This window comes from Suncus etruscus, chromosome 1 (genome assembly GCF_024139225.1).
Source record: "Suncus etruscus isolate mSunEtr1 chromosome 1, mSunEtr1.pri.cur, whole genome shotgun sequence".
In the NCBI taxonomy this organism is placed as follows: domain Eukaryota; kingdom Metazoa; phylum Chordata; class Mammalia; order Eulipotyphla; family Soricidae; genus Suncus; species Suncus etruscus.
This window is the reverse complement of record NC_064848.1, coordinates 185887402-185908086: the sequence shown is the minus strand read 5'-3', so window position 1 is coordinate 185908086 and position 20685 is coordinate 185887402. Positions and strand designations below refer to the sequence as shown.

The 20685-nt window shown below is 53.3% G+C and overlaps 1 protein-coding gene across 1 annotated transcript in view; it reads right to left on the bottom strand.

The window, feature by feature from the left end:
- ARHGAP23 (Rho GTPase activating protein 23) overlaps window positions 1-20685 on the bottom strand; it is an 84791-nt gene that overhangs the window by 11540 nt on the left and 52566 nt on the right. The window contains exons 8-20 of the mRNA XM_049778867.1: window positions 19652-19807; window positions 19374-19485; window positions 17662-17719; window positions 16353-16496; window positions 12161-12478; window positions 10963-11024; window positions 10612-10742; window positions 9794-9915; window positions 9271-9426; window positions 5671-5749; window positions 2496-2569; window positions 1920-2009; window positions 778-903 (exon numbers count right to left, since the gene is read on the bottom strand). Of these exons, the coding sequence (XP_049634824.1) occupies window positions 778-903; window positions 1920-2009; window positions 2496-2569; window positions 5671-5749; window positions 9271-9426; window positions 9794-9915; window positions 10612-10742; window positions 10963-11024; window positions 12161-12478; window positions 16353-16496; window positions 17662-17719; window positions 19374-19485; window positions 19652-19807 (1628 nt within the window). The remainder of the gene's footprint in view (window positions 1-777; window positions 904-1919; window positions 2010-2495; window positions 2570-5670; window positions 5750-9270; window positions 9427-9793; window positions 9916-10611; window positions 10743-10962; window positions 11025-12160; window positions 12479-16352; window positions 16497-17661; window positions 17720-19373; window positions 19486-19651; window positions 19808-20685) is intronic.

Here is a 20685-nt window from a genome sequence, read left to right as displayed (position 1 = left end):
TACGTTTCTTCTGCCCTGGCTCTGTGTTTTGTGGCCCTACCAGGATCCAGAAAATTGAAGGAATGATTTAAAAAAAAAAAAAAGTTGGGGACAGAGAGATAGCACAGCGGTAGGGCCTTTGACTTGTAGGTGGCAGACTCAGGTTTGATCCCCTGCATTCCCTAAGGTTTCCAGGAGTGATTTCTGAGCACAGAGCCAGGAGTAATCCGGGAGTGCCGCAGGGTGTGGCCCAAAAACAAAAATAAAAACAAAAAAGTTTAAATCGCTTAGTGCCCAGAAGGGGGCGGTGCAGCCCAAGGTATGAGCATATTGCGCCCTCTGCTGGTTCCTTTGGGTCTCATCCATCAGGGATAAAAAGGAGATTCCTAATTATTATTATAATAAAAAATATGCAAAAAAAAAAAAAAAAAAAGAAGATTCCTTTTATACACCCCAACTTGGCCATGCCAGGACACAGCAGCATGAATGCAGGCCCCAGCACGAGTCCAAGCTTTGTGTTGCCCCTTCACTCCCATCACCCAAGGCATCACCATCTCCCTCGCCCTGCACCTGTCTATGTTGTCTTATGAAGGTGCCTTACCTTCACCCTTTCTGCTCTTGGTCCAGCAACAATGTCCCTCACTTTCTTTGCCTCTGAGCCCCACAGGCCTGGTGGAAGCTCAGGGGGTTCTGATTCTCAGGGAGATGGGCCACCAGCACCAGTTTATGAGGTGCCTGTCACTTCCCCAGCGCAGCCCCCCCACGGGCAGGAACCAGCCCTGAGTGCCTCCTGCTTACGTGCTGGATCAGTGTCTCCACGATCTTATAGCGGTCGGGCATGTGCGTCACCATGTCCGCCATGTTGTCCTCCGACGTCCTCACCAAAGTGGGCCCGAAGACCAGGGCCAGGTTCCGGGGCTCCATCTGGGCAGGGAGAGAACCCTCAGTATGAACACCCCCATGAACCCCTTCACTCCAGGCCTCTCAGGCCCCTGGCTCAGGGGTCAAATGCCCCTTTGCCTGGCCCTGGAGGACCCTGGGAACTAGAGCACAGACTACATTGCACCCACATGCCTGATGGATGGGGCAGTGCCCAGGTCTGACACCCACCCCATGCCAGACTGGGCAGGCCTTGAAAGGGGACAACGGTAGATGAAAGGGGACCAGGGCAGGGGCACTAATCAGCATGGAGGGTGTTGTGGGATAAAACAACAGCTTTATTTTTGTGCTTTGGGGCCACAGCTAATAGTTCTCAGGGCTTCCTCCTGACTTTGCACTTAGGGATCAAATCCAGGTTGGCTGCATGCAAGGCAAGTGTCCTACCTGCTATGCTATCACTCCAGCTGTAGAATGACTTGCTTCTTTAAATCCTGTGACTTTTCTGCTTATTTGGGGGGGGGGCACACTGGCAGTGCTCAGGAATCACTCCTGGCTCTGCACTCAGGAATCACACCTGAAGGTGCTCAAGGAACCATATGGGATATTGGGATTGAACCCAGGTCTGCCACGTGCAAGAATCCTACTCGCTGTATTATCACTCTGACCCCTCATAAAAACGACCTTTTAAAGAAACACTTGGAGAGAGGGCTGGAGAGTTTTCACCTAAGCCCTGCCAGGATAGATCTCTGTGCACTTGGTAGGTCCTCAATACTCAGTCAGGCAAACCAGGCCCCATGGTTAGGTGCTTGATCCCTCAGGATCTAATGCTACTCAGGCCTTTGGTGCTGGGGTCCACCAGGACCCCACCTGGTAATGTTCAAGGGGCCAGGCGATGCCAGGGGTTGAACCTGGGGTCTCATGCATGCCAGGCAGGTGCTGTGGTGCTGCTATGTGACATGTTCCTAGTGTGGAATGTCTTTTACAGATTAAGGGCTGCTGAGAGAGGCTAGCTGACCCTCAGAGAGGGGAGAAAAACGGAGTCACCCCAGCCTAGGCCCCACCTTGTTCTTCTCTGAGTGGTCTGCAATGGTCTTCAGGTGGCCCACAAGAAATTTAAGGGTCTCATAGTAGTGTCCTGGGAGATCCCGGATCTGGGCAGAGAGAGGAGGAATGGAACCAGGTTATGGCAGCTGCTCCCCAAAGGGCCCCTATTTTCATACCTCAGGGCATCCAACCCCCCTCCCCACCCTCTATTTTTTAGGGTCACACACAGCGCGCTCAGGGATTACTCCTATCTCTGCGCTTAGAAATCACCCCTGGCAGGCTGTAAAGACAGAGAAACAGGGGCCAGAGAGATAACACAGCAGAAAGGCATTTGCCTTGCACAGGGCTGACCCAGGACAGACCTGGGTTCAAGTCCCAGCATCCCATATGGTCGCCCAAGCCTGCCAGGAGAGATTTCTGAGCAGAGAGCCAGGAGTAACCCCTGATCGCTGATGGGTGTGGCCAAAAACCAAAATAAATAAATAAATAAATAAATAAATGAATAAATAAATAACCAGACAGAGAAACAGACACCCAATGAGGAGGGGCTTCTTCCCCAGTTCCGCATAGGAGTCTGGACCCGTTTTCCTCACCAGTTTCCGAAGCGTCTTCATGCGTTCCCTGGAGTCTTCAAGACGATTGGCCTCAATGAAGTCATTGTATTTGTCTAGAAACAGGGACACCTGATTTTAGGGGTAGGTGGGGGTCTGGCCTGCATGAACCCTGGCTGTCCTATTTGGGGGGCCCTGTGGCTGCGTGTGTGTGAGACCCCCACAGCTGTGCCGTGTGCGATCATTTGCTCAGAAAAGAATAAGAGTTGCCTACTGACAGGCGCCAGAGGTCCCTGCCTCATTTCCAGGACAAGCACACCCCAAGGTCAGGAGAGACAAAAGGCCTCCCAGCCTCCAGACACCTCCACCTTGTATCACCCTTCCTTGGAACCTACTCAGATTAAATTCAGGGGAGCTTTACCCAATGGAATGTGGATGGAGTTGTGGCAGGGGCAGCGCTTGGGCCTTGCGTGAGTGAGCCTGGTTCATTCCTCCAGCAACACACACACACACACACACACACACACACACACACACACACACACACACACACACACAGAGGGAAGGGAGCTCAATTGCTGGTTCTCATGTTTTGTTTTTGTTTTTGTTTTTTGTTTGTTTTGTTTTGGGTCACACCTGGCAGCGCTCAGGGGTTCCTTCTGGCTCAATGCTCAGAAATCACTCCTGGCAGGCTCGGGGGACCATAGGGGATGCCGAGATTCGAACCAATGACCTTCTGCATGAAAGGCAAGAGCCTTACCTCCATACTATTTCTCCGGCCCCTGGTTCTCTTATGTTTGAGGTAAGTGCTCAACCACTAAGATACATGCCTGGCCTGGAATGGAATGTTTACTCAATTCCATTTAGTTGAATCTACATACTAGGATAGTGAAGACTGTTCCTTGGAGGGGGCTGGATCGATAGTATAGCGGGTAGACCTTTACCCTACACACAACCAACCTGATTCCCAGCATCCTATGTGGTTCCCTGAACCCATTGAGAATAATTCCTGAGTGCAGAGGCAGAGTGGTGACCCCTGAATGCTGCCAGGTGTGGCCCCCCAAAGCAAACAAAGAAAAGAAGAATATTCCTTGGAGGAAAAAAGACATCGGCTTTGCCTGACCAAGTCTGAAACATCAACATTTTTCTGTGTTTATGTGCATTATGTGTGCGTGTGTGTGTGTGTATGCCTGTTTGTGTGTGCATGTGGGTGGGTTTGTGTATATTTGGTTTGGTTTGGGGACACTCCCAGGAGTGGTTTACTCCATGGTTCACTCCTGGCTCTGTGCTCAGAGTTATTCCTGGCGGGGCTTGGTGGATCCTATGCAGTGCCAAGGATACATCTGGAGTCAGCCATGTACAGGGCAAGCACCTAACTACTGAATTATCTCTGACTTTAAAACAACATTTTTTTTTTTTTTGGTTTTTGGGTCACACCCAGCAATGCTCAGGGGTTACTCCTGGCTTTATGCTCAGAAATTGCTCCTGGCAGGCTCAGGGGACCATATGGGATGCCGGGATTCAAACCACCATCCTTCTGCATGCAAGGCAAACGCCTTACCTCCATGCTATCTCTCCCGCCCACAACATTTTCTTAGTCAGGGCTAGCACAGCAAGAGCTGAGAAGCTTAGTGGGCGGAGCTCTGGCTTTGTATGCTGCCAACTAGGCTCCCATCTCTGCCTGACATGGTTCCTTGAGCAGGGCTGGAAGTAACCTCTAGTACTGTGGCCCCAAAACAAAAACGAAACAAAACAAGGCAGAGCAAAATAGAGCAAAGCTAACACAGATAGGACTGTGGGGACTGGTAGCAAGGCTGAGTCAGGATTAGAAAGATGAGAAGGGAAAGGACTGTGGAACTTTGCTGAGGGGAGAAGGGCAGGCTCTGGACACAAACCTGAGGAAGAAGACAATGTCCTGGTGTCAGGACAGGGGAAAATGACTCCAGACTCACAGAGCTACAAATGGATTGAAGTGCATTACACGCAAGAGAAAAATTATGAAAATATTGGGGAAAATCAGAAAATCATTTTATAACTATTAGGCCTTCCTTTCTTTATTGCAGAATGCATTAAAGAAAGATGAACATCTTAGGGACCAGAATGATGCATGCAGATGGATCCAGGACAGACCTGGGTTCAATCCCTGGTATCCTAATGGTCCCCCAAGTCTGCCAGGAGTGACTTCTGAGTGCAGAGTCAGGAGTAATCCCTGAGCACCACTGAGTGTGGCCCCAAAACTACCACCACCACCACCCAAAAAAATGGAAAAAAGGGAAAAGAAAGATGAACAGCTTTGACTATGCTTGATTTATTTTTTGTCCCATCCTCTGTGGTATCTTTCTAGGCTCCAACAATTTTTAGTATTAAAACAAAAAATCCAAAGGGGCCAGAGATATAGCACAGCGGTAAGGCATTTGCTTTGCATGCAGCCGACCTAGGACAGACGGTAGTTCAAATTCTGGCATCCCCTATGGTCCCCTGTGCCTGTCAGGAGCGATTTCTGAGCACAAAGCCAGGAGTAATCCCTGAGTGCCGCCGGGCGTGACCCCTCCCAAAAAAGGTAAACCAGACAAACCAAAATAAAATTGGGTGGGGGGGCCTGTGAGGTGGCACTAGAGGTAAGGTGTCTGCCTTGCAAGCGCTAGCCAAGGAAGGACCGCGGTTTGATCCCCCAGCGTCCCATATGTTCCCCCCAAGCCTGGGGCAATTTCTGAGCGCTTAGCCAGGAGTAACCCCTAAGCATCAAACAGGTGTGGCCAAAAATAAAATAAAATAAAATAAAATTGGATGGGAGTGAGGCCAGAGCAATAGTATAGCAGTTAGGGTGTTTGCCTTGTACATGGCTGACCCAGGTTTTAACCCAAGCATTCCATATTGCTTGGTCTTCTAAGAAATGACAGGGAAATTCCTGAATGCAGAGCCAGGAGTAATCCTTGAGCATCGCCAGATGTGTCTCCAAAACAAACAAACAAAAACAATTCGGTGGGAGAGTGGGTTGAGGCCATATCTGGCAATATTTAGGAGCTTCCCCAGCTCAGAATTTTGGGTTACTTTCGGCTGTATTCAAGGTAGCTTATAATGTGTAGGGAATGGAACCTGGGACTCCAGGCAGCCTCTTCTGCCCTGTGAGGAGTCACAGACTCTGAAGGCAGCCATTGGTGCAGCCGTTGATGCCTTCCACCACTCGCCATCCCTCATTAGCCATTACCCTACTCACCATCAGTGAACAGCGGCTCAGGCAGCTTCCGGAAGAAGGACTTGAGTAAGCTGCTGATGACATTGAGGTCCTGCCAGCGCTGGGGGTGGGAGCACAGGCATCATACATAAGTCATACACAGGTTGACCCAGCCCGGATGCCCAGATCCCCTTTCCTGGCCAGAGCCCATCAGTCTGGCCAGGCACTCACCTCCCTGCTTGCCCACCCCCGAGAACATGGAGTAGCCTGGCGACCTAGGGTTTCTGGGCCAAGGGCTGCTACAAAAAGCAGAGCCAAGTGCCTGGATGTGGTCAGTTCTAGTCTCTCCCATCACTGGTCCGTGGGCACCAGTATTCACTTCCACAGAGGCCCACGACCTCTTAGAACAGACGGAGACCCGCCAGCCAGCCTGCCAATGGACCCCAGGAACCAGCTGCAGTGCCTTCCCCAGGCCTAAAAATACAATGTTGTACTGTCTCCCACCCAGTACCTTCCTATCTTGGACCCATTGCCCTTGAACTCTCCTGCTCCTCAGGCTGCATAAACACCCCTCCCTGGCAAACTCATCCTGCTGAAATCACCTCTTGGGGGAGGCCTCCCAGGCTGCTCACCCTAGGCAAAGCAGCTGCCACTAGCCATGCCAGCCTGATAGTCTCTCCTTGGCCTTCATCACTGTGGGGGGGCTGGGGTGTCCCCTCGTTTCTGCAGACTGCTTCTCCCCCAAGGTGCTGGGACCCTGTCTATCTTGTAGCTGGCAGTATCCCCAGCTGCCACTGGGGAGGAAACACTGGGATGACCATTGGCTTCTACAGAATATGGGATCTGCAGACCTCTTTCCCACACAGGACAGCCCCCTCCAAAGGTCAGAGGGGCTGTGGAGAGAGAAACAGAGCTAAATAAATGGGAGCTAAACAGAATTCTGGGTCATTGTCCTATCTTTCCAGCAGGGGGCACCATCAACCTGTACAAAGTCCAAGGCATCAGCTTGCTGGAACCTTCGGAGAATAACAAATAACTGGGACCCAGACCAAAAAAGATCCCCATCACCAAGACCCAGAGAACTGCTCTGCCCAAGGCTCCATGGACCAAACACACCGAAAAGCAATCCCCTCCTCAACAGAAGACCTAGTTAGATGCTGCCACTTTGCTTCTCTCACACCCCATTCAAGTCTTTTTGTTTGTTTGTTTGTTTGTTTGTCTTGGGTCACGAGAAATTAGTCTTGCTCTGTGCTCAGAAATCACTCCTTGCATGTTCACGGTACCACATGGGATGCTGGGGATCAAACCCAGATTGGTCGTGTGCAAGGCAAATGCCCTACCCGCTGTGCTATCACTCTGTCTTGCAAAATATGTGAGAAATAAAACCTCCAACATCCTCCAGCACTGATCACACTCTCTTCTCCCCAGCCCATTCTACTACCTCCAGTTGAGGAGCATCCTTCCTGACCCTCCCAATTGGAGACCCCCTCTCCTTTTGGCCAACAGGAGCCCCCATTTCACTGACACTTGCCCTGCATTCCCCATTCCTTGCACTGACCCCAGGCCCCAACTCTAGTCTCTGTCTAGTCTCACTCTGTGGTCATCCTCATGTGGGTGACTTACCATCACCCCAGATCCTGGGGGGTGGACCATCATCTGGCATGTCCTCTTTCCTACCTCCCCGAGTTCTGCTCCTGCCCGAGACAGACACCAGCCTCCAGCTCTGGTTCCTTGGTATTGGGGCTCTCCTTAGTAGCCCTAGTGATGCTCAGGGTATCAGACAGTGCCTGGGCTCAGCACAGGGTTCCTGCTCCAGCCTTCTCTTCTGAGCCTCTCCTGGCCTCCAGTGCAAAACTCTGCCTTTTCCGGGCCCTTCTGCTCCCTCCCACAAAGCTCCTCCTCCTTCTCCATCTCCAGTTCCTCCTCCTCCTCTACCTCTTCTTCCTCCTTCTCACCCAGGGGGTCCCAGTTTCACCCCAGGCACTCTCTCAATTCCTAACTTCTTCCCTGGGCACCCTGACAGTGCTCAGGGAGCCACCAGGAGCTTGGGCCAGGGGTGAGACCCAGGGCCTTGTATATGCACAGTCTAAACTCCTGGCACTTCTCCCCATCTTGCCCAGAAGCTCAAGTATCTTCTTTCCCTACCCCTCACTTAGGCTTCCCTAGTGGATCATGGTCCAGGGCTTCTGTGAAGACCTTTGTTCACTGCCTGGACTCAGCCTTGCAGCCATGAGCCCAATGATGCTCAGACCCTCTGCTGGGGTTCCAAAGAGTTTCACCCTGTTCCTGCTCCTCCTGCTCACATGACAAAGTGCAGCCCTTCCTCGTTCTTCACAGCGACCCCTCCAGATTCACACTCTGGCCCAGGAGAGCAGGTGAGACCTGTCACGCATCCTCCTTTTTGTCTCCCTGTGTCCCCAAAGGCAGGGAGACTGTCCCTGTATCTTATTGGATGTGACACATGGGATCTCACCACCCACATTAGCAATTTTCCAACCATCTTTGTCAGCACAGGCCTTGTGTTAAGTAAAATTGAAAATGAGAACTCAGATCAATACAGAGGGGTCAGAGAGAGTTTGAGAGGCTGAGCATAGGAGGGGCACACTGGGGTCCCCACACACCCCCAGTTCAGCATATGGTCCCCTGAGCCTTCCAAGAGTGACCCTTGGTTAAAAAAAAAAGAGTGACCCTTGGGGCCAGAGAGATAGCATGGAGGTAGGGCATTTGCCTTGCATGCAGAAGGTCAGTGGTTCGAATCCCGGCATCCCATATGGTCCCCCAGCGGAGAGCCAGGAGTAACCAGAGCGCTGCCAGGTGTGACCACCCCCCCAAAAAACAAGAGTGACCCTTGAGCACAGTGCCAAAGAGCATGCCCTGGAGAGCGCAGAGTGTGGTCCAAAACAAATAAAGCAAAACAAAACAAAACAAAACCGAGGAAGTGCAGATCTCCTGCCCTGCTCCCCAGTCACTCAGCACCTTTATGACCCAAGAATCCTGGGGAACACCCACTGAATGCCAGGGCCTGCAGCCAGGGAGATACGGTTGCCTGAACTGGAAGCACCTACTCCCCTTCCTCTGCACCAGCAGCCTCTACTTCTACAAGGCCCCCAATAAAACGGTGTCTACATTTCTGCTTTAAGTTGATTCCCAAGCATTGCCCAGAGGGCCTAGAGGCCACTCTCAGGGAAACTGGTCTGACAGTTCAATGCCTCTAACCAACAGTCGAGGGGGATTACCAGGGCTATGTCCAGTGTTATCTGGGGATGCAGTGAACTACACAAAGGATCAAGGCCCATGTCCCTGACTCTGAGAACGCCCAGTCCCAGTTTTCCCATGTTTGAAGGGCTGTGAAGGAAGTGGGGGATGACTAGCCCAGCATGTTCTCTCTGGGTCCTGCTCAGGAAAGGACATGGACGAGGCCAGTCTGGGCAGTTCTTCCTGCAATATGAAAAGCCTCACTTGCTCTCTCAGACTTGGGGAGCTGCTCTTAGCCCCCAGGTCTCACATCTGTTGTCCTTAAGCCTGGACCAGAATGACCATCTGCCCATGGGATGGTTTCTGTCCTTCCTGCTGGGAGACCAGGCCCAGCCGATAATAAGACTATGAGCTCCCAACAACACAGCCACCCAGACCCACACGCACCTCGTCTTGCAGGTTGATGTCTCCGGGTCCACGGTTGAGCTGCTCTTGCAAGCTGGACACCACCGCATTGTTCCCAGGCACCCGGTAAATGCCCGTTGACTCCAGCCCCCGTGCCTCCACCAGGCGGCAGCAGGCAGCCACAATCAGTGGGACACGCTGGGGACACACAGGGGATGAGAGAATGGGTGAGTGCAGCACTGCTCACCAGTGGGGAGTGTCAGAGTTGGAGGCTGAAAGCCAGATGGAACCCTGGGGAAAACTGGCGCAGCTGTCTCCAGTCGAGAGGATAGAAACTGTGGGCATCTTGCTGGGGTATAAGGGGCATGTGAGTCGTCACCACAGTTCTGCTGCCCTCTCCCCAGGAGGCTGGGTCTCCGGGGGACTGGGTCTCAGGGACCACCTTCCTTCCTGGGTTGACTTCCCAACCATGTCTGTGAGATGGTGAGGAGACCAGGTTTCACAGTTCCAGAGCTTCATAGCAATCCACTGCCTGCTCACCCTGCAGAAGTAAGGACCTACCTACCTGGTTCTCCGTGGCTGGTTGGCACTCCTCCAGGCGGACCCCAAAAGCCCGGGGTGCTGCCTTTTTGTTCTTCTTGATAATGTTTATGCCCCAAGGAGTTCTGGGGGCAGCAGCACCTTCATCTGAGGGTGAGGAAGAGAGTGAGAGTGAGCTTAAGGGGCCCAGGGAAGGGCAGCAAGCACCCTGGGTCACATGTGCCCATGCCCCACATTCATGCACATGAAGATACAGAGAGACACTAGCAGAGCAATGAGACTGTGGGGGACTGTGGGGAGGGGAATCGTACCCCAAGGGGGGAGTCCAGATTAGAGTGTTTATGCTGGGAAAAGGGGCCTCAGTGTTCCCAAAGACTTCCCTGTGGCCAACTCCAGGTAGGTGGCAACAAGCAAAGAGAACTCTTTAGAAACCAAGTGTGTGGCCCTGCCTAGGAAACTTCCATCTAGTGTCAGCCTCCCACAAGGGCTGGAAGAGGCTCAGCAGGGTGTCAGGGAGAAAAGTTGGGTCCCTCACTATCCAGACCAGAGACCTGGGGAGCCCCAGACCCTCACAGGCCCACACAGCTGGGCAGACAGGCTTAGGGATAAGTCTGACACATGTAAACAAACCTGCATGCACACAAAAGCAGTCACGTACACCCACACAGCACACACATGTACACACATGCATGTATGTACACTGTAAACCCATGTACCCAGCATGCATGTACCCACATACACATGTGTACCAGTGAACATACAGCACATGCACATGTGACAATCTCCCACACACACATACACACACCCAAGTGCACATTACTCCCCAATAGGCCCCAGTCCTACCTTTGTTCCCTGAAGACTGGTCCTGAGGCCTGAAGCCCCGGGCCGCACTTTGCTTGAGAAACTCAGACTTGAGCCCCCCCAGGCCACGAGAGCCTTTGGGGGAGGAATCTGCTTTAGGCCCGGAGCTGTGGCTGCACAGAAAAAGAAAGAAAAGAATTGTTTTCACTTGGGGGTGCCAGCACCGCAGACACCCACCCCCCAGCTCTGAGACCAGCCCACTCTATCTTTCTGGGCACTTGGAGGTCTCATGGCCCCAGTCACTCTGCTGCCCCTAGTCCAGCAGTGGGGGGACCCTGTAGTGCGCAGGGAGGAGCTGCTGCTGGGGTGCTAGTCCCCTGTGTGAAGGCTCACCTCACTTTGCGATAATCATTAAGCTTCTTGCTGATCAGAGCTTGGTTGGCACAGCCGGGGTCCTGGAGGGGAAGAGAGAGAGAGCAGAGACTTTCAGTGCCCGTGCCAATCTACCACCAGGCTGCTCCCTGGCCTGCCTCAGCCTCCCCTCTGCTTCATATGCCTGCCAAGGGCAAAGACCCTGGATCAAAGACTGGGGCAGGATTCCTGAATCCTCACTAGCTGGATGACCCATTGGGATTCTGAGTCTCTATCCTCTCAGCAGTCACATAGGGATGGAATACAGTGGTTCAGGGTTGGGGGACAAAATTATGTGGAAGCTGGTGTGGGCCACTGTTGTGACCAGGCAGGTGACATAGAACCCCTGTCCAGGCTGTGTTGGTGACAGCCCAGCCAGTCAGACCGCCCAGATCAGAGGCCCCAGTCTCCAAATCTTCCTCCCTACATTGACCCTGTTCTGTGGGGTGGAGAGGGCTCAGGCCTGCATGGCCCAGAGCTAGTGTGGGCAGGTGAACCAGGGCCCAGGTGTTACAGACCCATCCTCCAGCCCAGGAACTGCAGCACAAATCCCTGCAGGTGAGCACTGGGCCAGAGGAGGTGGACCCAGGTAGAAACTGCAACCCAGAGAGCCAGTCCCTGAACTATTGCAGCAGCCCAGGAGAGGGCGCCATTGGCCACATTCTCCCCAAGTCCCTACCCAAGTCCCTTGGCTCAAGCTCTGCTGCCAGCTGCCAAAAGGCCAGGCTTCCTGGCCTCCTGGCCTCCGCCCAGGGTCAACATGCCCATGCCCTGCAGACAGGACCGCGTACCAGAAAGGGTCAGGCCAGCCTGGCACGGGGCACCGCATTCTGTAATGGGTGCCATGGGAGACCTCCAAAACCGCAGCCGGCATCAAGACGGTAGTCTCGGCTGGCCCGGCCTGCTGGCCTGCCTGCCCTGGGCAGACTAGCCTGTTTTCATGACTGTGCTTCCTGCAGTGACTCTGCTCCTGCCTTCGCAGCTGGGGACAAGTTATCAATTGCTGTGTGAGCCTTTCCTTCTCACCCCCAAACCTAGAGCCACGCCTGCGGGCCCATTTTGCAGATGGGGAAACTGAGGCCCGGAGGGCTCTAGGAGTCCACAGCCGGTGAGAGGACTTTAGAGAGACAGAGATGTGTCCCTGCCCTCCCTGGCCCACGCAGCTGGCCGGGACCCTCACCTCGCCCTCGGCCCTGCTGTTCTCCCGGATTGCTCTGATCCAGCCCAGCATGTCATCCCGGTCCTCAGCCTGAAAGAGATATTCACAGAAGTCAGCGGTGGTCAGCCGGAACACGTGCCTCCTCTTGGTCTCGCTGTAGGAGATGTCCACCAGGCAGGAGCCGATGCAGACGGGCGCCGCCTCGTCCTCACCTGCGACGGCCGCCGCCGCCCCCGCCGCCGCCGGCCCGGGCTCCCGCCGCTCCTTGCTCAGCGAGAGCGAGCGCGCCCGCAGCGCGGCGTACACCCGCTTCCACTGGCGCAGGCCGCCGCCCGCTTTCTGCAGGAGACACAAGGGAGGGAGGAAGGGAGGGAGGGAGAGATGGGGAAGGGGGCGAGCGTGAGTGAGAGGCGGGCCTGGGTCCCTAGCTCAATCGAGGCTTGCAAGACACAGGCCCGCCAGAAGCCTCCTGGGCTTCCTACTCCCACCCTGAGTGGCCCCAAGCTAGGTCCCTCCCCAGTAACAAAATACAAAAACAAATCCTCGGCCTAACCCAGAGCTTCCTCTCTCCCTCCTATTCTATTTTCATGGGGGATGTGGGGTTCTGTTTTCTGGCCCACATCTGCTGGTGCTTAGGGGCTGCTCTGGCTCTATGCTGGCTGGGTGAGTGGATAGGGGACCGTGCAATTCTTCTTAGCATCCAATCTCATCTGGTCATGGCAATGCATCAGAGACTCCAGGAGGGTTCCGAGGGCAATCGGGGTTCCCTTCCAGCAGACAAAGTCCTCACCCAGCTATTCCTGAGCCGTCCCATACAACAGGACTGACCAGAGTTACCACACCTGTTCAGCATGTTTCAGAATCCATCTGAGAAGGACCCCTTGCCAGAGACACCCGGCTGGCCTGGGACCCAGTTAGTCTTCCCTTCTCTCCTCTCCAAGCCTTGGTTTTCCTCCAAAGGCTACTGGTTCCTGCTCAGTTTCCTCCCGAATTTCCCCAGTTCATCCTCTACACCATTTTCCAGCTGGGGTGACTTGGCCCCAGGGGAGGACATGGAGTTATTTTGTCTTGATTTTTGGAGTTGAGCACATCTGGCAGTGCTCAGGACTTCCTCCTGGCTCGGAAGATCATATACAGTGCCAGGGATCCAACATAGGTCCGCCACGTACAAGGCAAGCACCCTGCCCACTGCATTATTGCTCTGGCCCAACATTTTTGTCTGAAGACCTTGTGCCTGTCACACCCAAGAGCTGATGGCATCTGAAGGGCGAGGTGGGGTGTGGCTGAACGCAGGCACCTCAATACATCTCTGGGCTCCCATGGCCTTTTGGTATCCAATCTAAGCTTTTTTTTTTTTTTTTCTATCACCAGCCTCTGCAAACCCATCACTTCTCCCACCTCCTTTCTTGACCTGCTTCCCAAAGGGGCTTTTGGCCAAGAACAAGCCAGACCCTTACTCTGAGGAGCCCCTTTGCCAGAGTTGCATCTCTGGCCTCCTTCTCAACCCTCAGGTCTGAGTTCAAACGCCACCGCCCTGTGCAACTTTCCCCCAAGCTCACTGAGTCTCAGGTGGGATGCGCCACAGACAGCTCCAGGTAGTGTTACCCTCCTGTGCCTGCGCTGGGAGCTTTGGGTCCTCTTGCAAGGCAGACAGAGGAGGGAGCATGCATCACTAGCTATTGAAGAAATGTATGGTTGCTTCAGAGCACCCAGACAGGCTCCCTACCTCTGCCTGGTGACCAACTGCTATGACACACCCGGTGCCAGCCTCTGCCTTTAGTGAAAGAAGGGAGGGTACAGCCGGGCTCTCTTCGGGTCAGCCACTCCCACACTATGGGCCAGGCCCACCCATTGGGCTTGGCCCAGGGCCTTCAGAGCAGAAGCATGCTAGGCTGGGCCCTTCCTGGAGAATGTTAAGTGACAGAGAGAGTGAGAGATGGTGACAAGGGGACTCTCTGAGATTGGCCAACTAGGTGACCCTGAACATGCCAAGTCTCCTTTCCTGGCCATTGTCCCTGATAATAAAGCAAGAGGTGAGCTGGTCTTCATGGTGGCAGCCAGCTCTGACGCTGAGCCCCACGGTGGTCCCTGGCACCACATGGTCTCCCAAGCATTGGCAGATGTGGCCCTGGTGGCCCATGCAGTACTGCATCCTAGGGCCTGAGCACCGATGGCTGAGTGCCAGCAGGAGTGGTTCTCAGATTCCCTGAACAGAAAACCCCATTGCTAACCTTGTGGTTGCAGGCATGTTTCAGACCCTCCTTCCCAAACTGACTGTCAGGATAGTCTGACTTTGTGGGAACAGTCCCCTGGCTGGTACCCCGGTCCTGGACAGATGGGAGATGTGAAACTGACCCCAAGCTCTGTCCTAAATTCAGTCTCAGTACCAAGTACACAAGTGAAAGGGAACTGGGCTGATAGTATGGATGGTTCTAGAACAGTTAGTGTGGGCAGGAGGGACCACCAGCCCATCTCCCTATTCAGGAAACACTGTGCCTGAGTTTCTGGGATCTCTGGAGCTGAGGGACATAGAGGTCACTGGCTGTTGAGGGCCTGCAAAACTCACTGAAACCTCCCAAGGACTGGAGTTTGTCTACACTGGGATTCCCCTTTGTCATCTCACACAGTGCAATCCTGCAGCAATCCCTGGCCCCCACTGACCCAGCACTCTCTCCAGCTTTTACTGCCATTTGCAATCTCTTGTCCATCCATGGTCTCTCCTCTCCATATGACCCCTCTTGTCTTCTCCCTCTGCACACCATTCCCGTGCACCTCAAGGAACTGATGCCCTTTCTGGGGGCCCCTCTCCTGGGTGTCACATCTCAGGAAGCCCATGACTTCAGGACACCATCACTGGGGTATGTCTCAGAACCCTCAGGTTTCATAAGTCCCCACAGAACTCTGAGCTGCCTCTCCCAAAACCTGCTCCTCCAGTGGCCTGTGGCTCTGGGGAGGGCCCCCCACTGCCACCCACAGTTCCCATGCTGGGAACCCAGAAACCAAGGCCGCCTCCTCCTCACCTTCCCTCCCTGCCTGCAACAGGCCTAGCCTGCCTTCCCCGGAACCTCCCTCTAAATTATCCCTTCCTGCCTTCTTGGCTCACGTGACAAGGACAGTGGTGCCTTCTTGTGCCACCAAGGCCAGACTTCCACCACCCCCCCATCTGATCTAAAACCTCTTGAAGACCCATGGGAGGAGCTCACCTCTTACTCTGGCTGCTATAGCTCCTCCCTAAGTTTAGGGTCACTGGCCACATGCTCTCCCCTGAACGCCCCCACCCGAGTCAGGCACTCATCACTCTTAGGCAGTGTCATTTTTCTACTCATTCTGAACAGGGCAGACTAGCCTGGCTTCCCCACCACCTAAGATCCTCCACTGAAAGTTGAGGCAGGCAGGCTTTAGGGATGGCAGGGAAGACATCATAGCCCTCATCTGGCTTGAAAGTAAAGGGGGCCACGTAGGGCCTTGTGCTGAAAGGCGCCTGGGCAGAGGGCCAACCGCATGTGCCTTCAAAGCTTAGGTTCTTTCCAGGTACAAGATCCCAAGGAGGCCAGGTGGAAAATTCTAGTAAAAGAAGCGAGCTGAAGCTCGGCTGCCCCTCGTGCTAGGCTTATCTTTGCCACATCATCAGGAGTGTGAGCTGGGGTCATTACTGGTCCCATTTACAGGCGTGGACAGACAGTCACGGGGGCGTGAGTCATCAGCTTAGCTCCCCCTATCTCCCTAGGCCCCTGTTCCCTGGTCTCTCTCCTGGGTCAGCCAAGGCTCTTCCCTGACCCAGCATTGCCCCCCTCTAATTCACTCTGAAAGAAGGCAGAGGAACGGTGCTCCAAGGCCCTCCAAGACCCCTCTGGGTGAAGCCTGAAGGCTTGGAAAGGCTGGCCACGTCACCTCCCAAAGTCACCAGTCCTTGAGCTGCACAGTCAGGAATCCCAGTGGCCCTTGGGAGAGTAGAAATAGGGGCACCTACCAGGTCTCCCTAGGCTGTTTCTAACCTCATTCCAAGGACCATGTGATCAGACCCATCGCCAGCAAAGACCCCCCCACCTCTCAGGCTGATCTCTCTGTCCTGAGTCCTTTGGATCCCTAGAAAGTTCTCCCCAGTCTCTGCCCCTTGGTTGCAGTTCCTGCTGCTTCTCTGTGCTCCAGATGTGGTGGGTGGGCGCCGGGACCAGTTCAGTCCTCCTCCAGCTCCCCCCTTACGCCCACTTACCTTTCCCTTCTTGGTGAGGACCTGCTTATAGTGCAACCAGCCTTCCCTCCTGATGTCGCTGAAGGTGGCATCCGAGAGATCCGATGTGGAGTGACGCTTGGCAGGAGCATCAGCATCTTCTGAGGTGCCCCAGCTGTCCAGAGACTGCAGCGAGATAGTACCAGGCAATAGCAGAGGGTTTCTGTAGAGCCAGCATCTCAGGAACTTCATTGTCACTCCCTCTGGCTCGGGGCTGACCTGTGCCTATGCTGTGTGGCCTCAGGGGGCTGGCAGGCCCTCTCTGAATCCCTTGGCACCAGGTCATAGAAAGCTCTAGAGAAAGGAAGGCTGTGTCCTACTGGCCACATGCCCTGCTATGCCAGAAAGGCCAATCTAGAACCTTCCTGAGCTTTATAGACACAGAGGAATTAAGGAAACAGAGGAAGCTCTTGTGTCAACACGGAGTTCAATAAACAGGGGAAGCAGGGACGTCAACAAGGCCTGAGCTCGTGCAGCAGGTAGCCGGGCCCATGAGGAGTTAAACAGAGGAAGCCGGAGTGTCAACAGGCCCGGATGGCCCTGTGTAGGGAGTATTGAGGAAGCAGTAGATGGGGTAAGTCCGGGACACTGTGCTGGGGTGTGGAGAGCTAGAGAGGCTGAAATCCGAGCTTGTGTCTCCTCCAGTCCTGAAGCTGTGAGGCTGTAAATCCCAGCTCTCCTTGGCTCTCAAACTGGCCCTCCACCTTTCTGCTTGAGCCCCAAGACATTGAGCATAGGCCCTGCCTAGGCACCTTATGGGAGTGAAGCGATGAGCAAAGCCAGGGAGACCCCCCCATCTCCTGGGGCTCACATTCCCTCTGGGGAGAGAGCAGGGCAGGAAGGAGTTTCAAGGAGTGGAGGTCTGTGGGGTGCAGAGGACAAGGTGAAGTGGCCAAAGAGGTGAGTGTGTGATAGAAGTGGCCGTTCTCAGGAGGCATAATAAATAAGCCGGTGTGAAATCACAGGTGGCCATGGAATAGTGTGAATACATAAGTCATGAATACACAAGCCATTAGTGCACAGAACAGTGTGAGTATCTAGCCATGAGTACACGGGAGCGTGTGAGTACATGGAATAGTACATTAGTGATTACATGGGCCATGAATACATGGTATGGCTGAGTACATGGGACAGTTGAGTACATGGGCCAGCAATAGTACATTGGCCTCAGAGGGGCAATGAGTGAGTGGTTGAGAGAGGAAGGAGAGTTTGAAACAGCCTAGAACCATCTGCTATGCCTCTGCTCTAAGACTGAGGCGCCCCTTGTTCACAAAACACACTTGCCACTCACCCCATCAGTGAAGAAGCTTCGAAGCATCCGCAAGCTGGGCACTCGGTTTGGGAGGCGCCTGGGGAGAGGACACAAGGTGAGGCTAAGAGACACACATAGAGGACTCACATTTGAATTCTACCCCTGCGTATCTTCCCATCACTAGACCCCCCAGGCTCAGGAGCCTCCTTGTAGTTAGTTATTTATTTTGTTTGTTTGGTTTTTGGTTTTTGGATCACACCTTGCAGCACTCTGGGTGCTCAGAAATCGCTCCTGGCAGGCTCGGGGGACCATATGGGATGCCGGGATCTAAACCACCGTCCTTCTGCATGCAAGGCAAATGCACTACCTCCATGCTATCTCTCTGGCCCCTTATTTTATTTTTTTAAATTAAAGTATAATTTTAATCACATGACACATTACAAATGTTTATTCATGATGCTTAACTTTGTTTTTTCTATTTGTTTGTTTGTTTGTTTGTTTGTTTGGGCCATATCTGGTGGTGCTCAGGGGTTACTTCTGCCTCTGCACTCAGAAATCTCTCTTGGCAGGCATGGGGGGAGCATATGGGATGCCAGGATTCAAACCACCATCTGTCCTGGGCTGGCTGCTTGCGAGGCAAATGCTTTACCGCTGTGCTATCTCTCCGGCCCCAGGAGCCTCCTTTTATTCAGAGTTGGGGCCACACCCAGACATTATCAGGGCTGTTTCCTAGCTCTGAGCTGCTACTCACTGCTGGCATGGCTCAGGGGACCATGTGCAGTATGGGGGCTCAAACCCAGGTCAGCTGTATGCAAGGCAAGCACCCTTAACCTTGGTACTGGCCCTCTGGCCCTCAGAAGCTTTCTGAGGGAGAGAAGCCTCACAGGAGACTAGAGAGATAGTTTAACCATGTCTTGCATTTAAGGCTTGAGTTTGACCCCAACTCCCAAGCTCCTGAAGCAATGCAGGGTGTAGCCCAGGTGGCCCACACACTGCTGGGTCTGAGCAGCATCACAGTACCCAGCTCAAGTGCTGAACTGCTCAGGCTGGTATGGAGAACCATCTGTAATAACCCCCTATACTCTACTTGGGAACCCCCAACTCCTGTCAAAAAAAGAGGAATGTTTGCCTTGCACATGGCTAACCCGAGTTCAATATCCGGCATCCCATATAGTCCCCCAAACACTGCCAGGAGTGATTCCTAAGCGCAGAGCCAGAAGTAGCCCATGAGTATACCAGGTGCAGCCCCCCCCCCACCAAATAAACAACAAAAAAAAAGAGGATCCACAGGGATAGCACAGCAAGAGGGCACTTCCTTGCACACAAACAACCTAGATTAGATCCCTAGCATCCCATATGATCCCTGAACACATACAGGAGTGATTCCTGAGCCTCGAGCCAGAGGTGACCTCAAAATGAACAAACAAAAAAATCCAAACTATTTTTTAAATATAAATGAAAGAGTCCTAGTGTTATTAGGGGGATGGTGAGGCCTTTCTCAGCTCGGCTTGGCCCCTGTAGCCCCTACGGCCTGGCGGGTCTGAAGATTAAAGGGTGGTGTCTGATTCTCTCTGCTGGTTCTCCTTGCTGCTTCCTTTGGCTGAGTCTCCCTTCTGTCTCTAACTCTCCTTCTTATCCCCTCTTTCCCCACAAGCAGATTCCTCTTCCCGCCCATTCCAGGTGTGAAGTTGGGTCAGGGGATACCCACAGCAAACAAAACAAAAGAGAGAGAGAGAGAGAGAGAGCCTTACCGCAGAGGCCGGCCCTCGTCACGGAAGGTGTTGAGTCCATCATCACAGGATCTGGAACGCTCTGTGGTGATGGCCAGCAGGTAGGAGGAACGACGGCCAGCTTTGATGCTGCCTGCAAAACCACCAGTGGGGGCCCCAGTCAGTGAGGGGGGTGGCGGTCCAGGATCTGGATCTCCCCAGGGTACCCCGGAAGGAGCAGAAAGCAGTCAAGCAGCAGCCCTCAATAGAGCCCAGGAGTGCCCAGCAGCAAGGGGGACTGGGATGCAAGCAGCACTCACTGCAGTCCTGGGAGTAATGGCGGCCGAGGGCAAAGGTGAAGGTCGGGGAGGTCGGGCTGGTGCCCAGGGCGGGAGCCGAGTTCATGGCACTGGAGACCACAGCGGAGGCGGGTACGTGCTTGGCCTGCAGGTCAATGCTGGGACTGGTGGGTTCGTCTGCACAAGCGGAGCGAGTGGGGTTGAAGGCGGCAGAAAGCAGAGCCCTTGTCCATGGCCCCCTAACCTTGCTGGCCTCGGTTCCACCCTTCTGGGCCCAGATTGTACCTCAAGGCTTCCAGGACCCACTGTCCAAATGGCAGAGCCAAGTCTTGGGTATGGAGCTTCCTGACAGACTGGCACTGTCTCCAGAGGGCACCGACTACATGCAGGGTTGTGTCTGTCCACTCAGGGACCCACTCTATAGCATCCCTGGGGCCTCATATTCTCACTCTAGGCACTGCAGCTCATGACTGAATCTGAGACTTACTCTCTTTCTTTCTTTTTTTCTTTCTTTCTTTCTTTCTTTCTTTCTTTCTTTCTTTCTTTCTTTCTTTCTTTCTTTCTTTCTTTCTTTCTTTCTTTCTTTCTTTCTTTCTTTCTTCTTTCTTCTTTCTTTCTTTCTTTCTTTCTTCTTTCTTTCTTTCTTTCTCTCTCTCTTTCTTTCTTTCTTTCTTTCTTCCTTCCTTCCTTCTCCTTCCTTCTTTCTCTTTCTTTCTTTCTTCTTTCTTTCTTTCTTCTTACTTTCTTTCTTTCTTTTTTCTTTCTTTCTTTCTCTCTCTCTTTCTTTCTTTTTCTTTCTTTCTTTCTTTCTTTCTTTCTTTCTTTCTTTCTTTCTTTCTTTCTTTCTTTCTTTCTTTCTTTCTTTCTCTTTCTTTCTTTTTCATTCGTTCGTTCTTTCTTTCTTTCCTTCCTTCCTTTCCTTCCTTCCTTCCTTCCTTCCTTCCTTCCTTCCTTCCTTCCTTCCTTCCTTTCTTTCTTTCTCTCTCTCTTTCTCTCTCTCCCTCCTTTCTTTCTTTCTTTCTTCCTTCCTTCCTTCCTTCCTTCCTTCCTTCCTT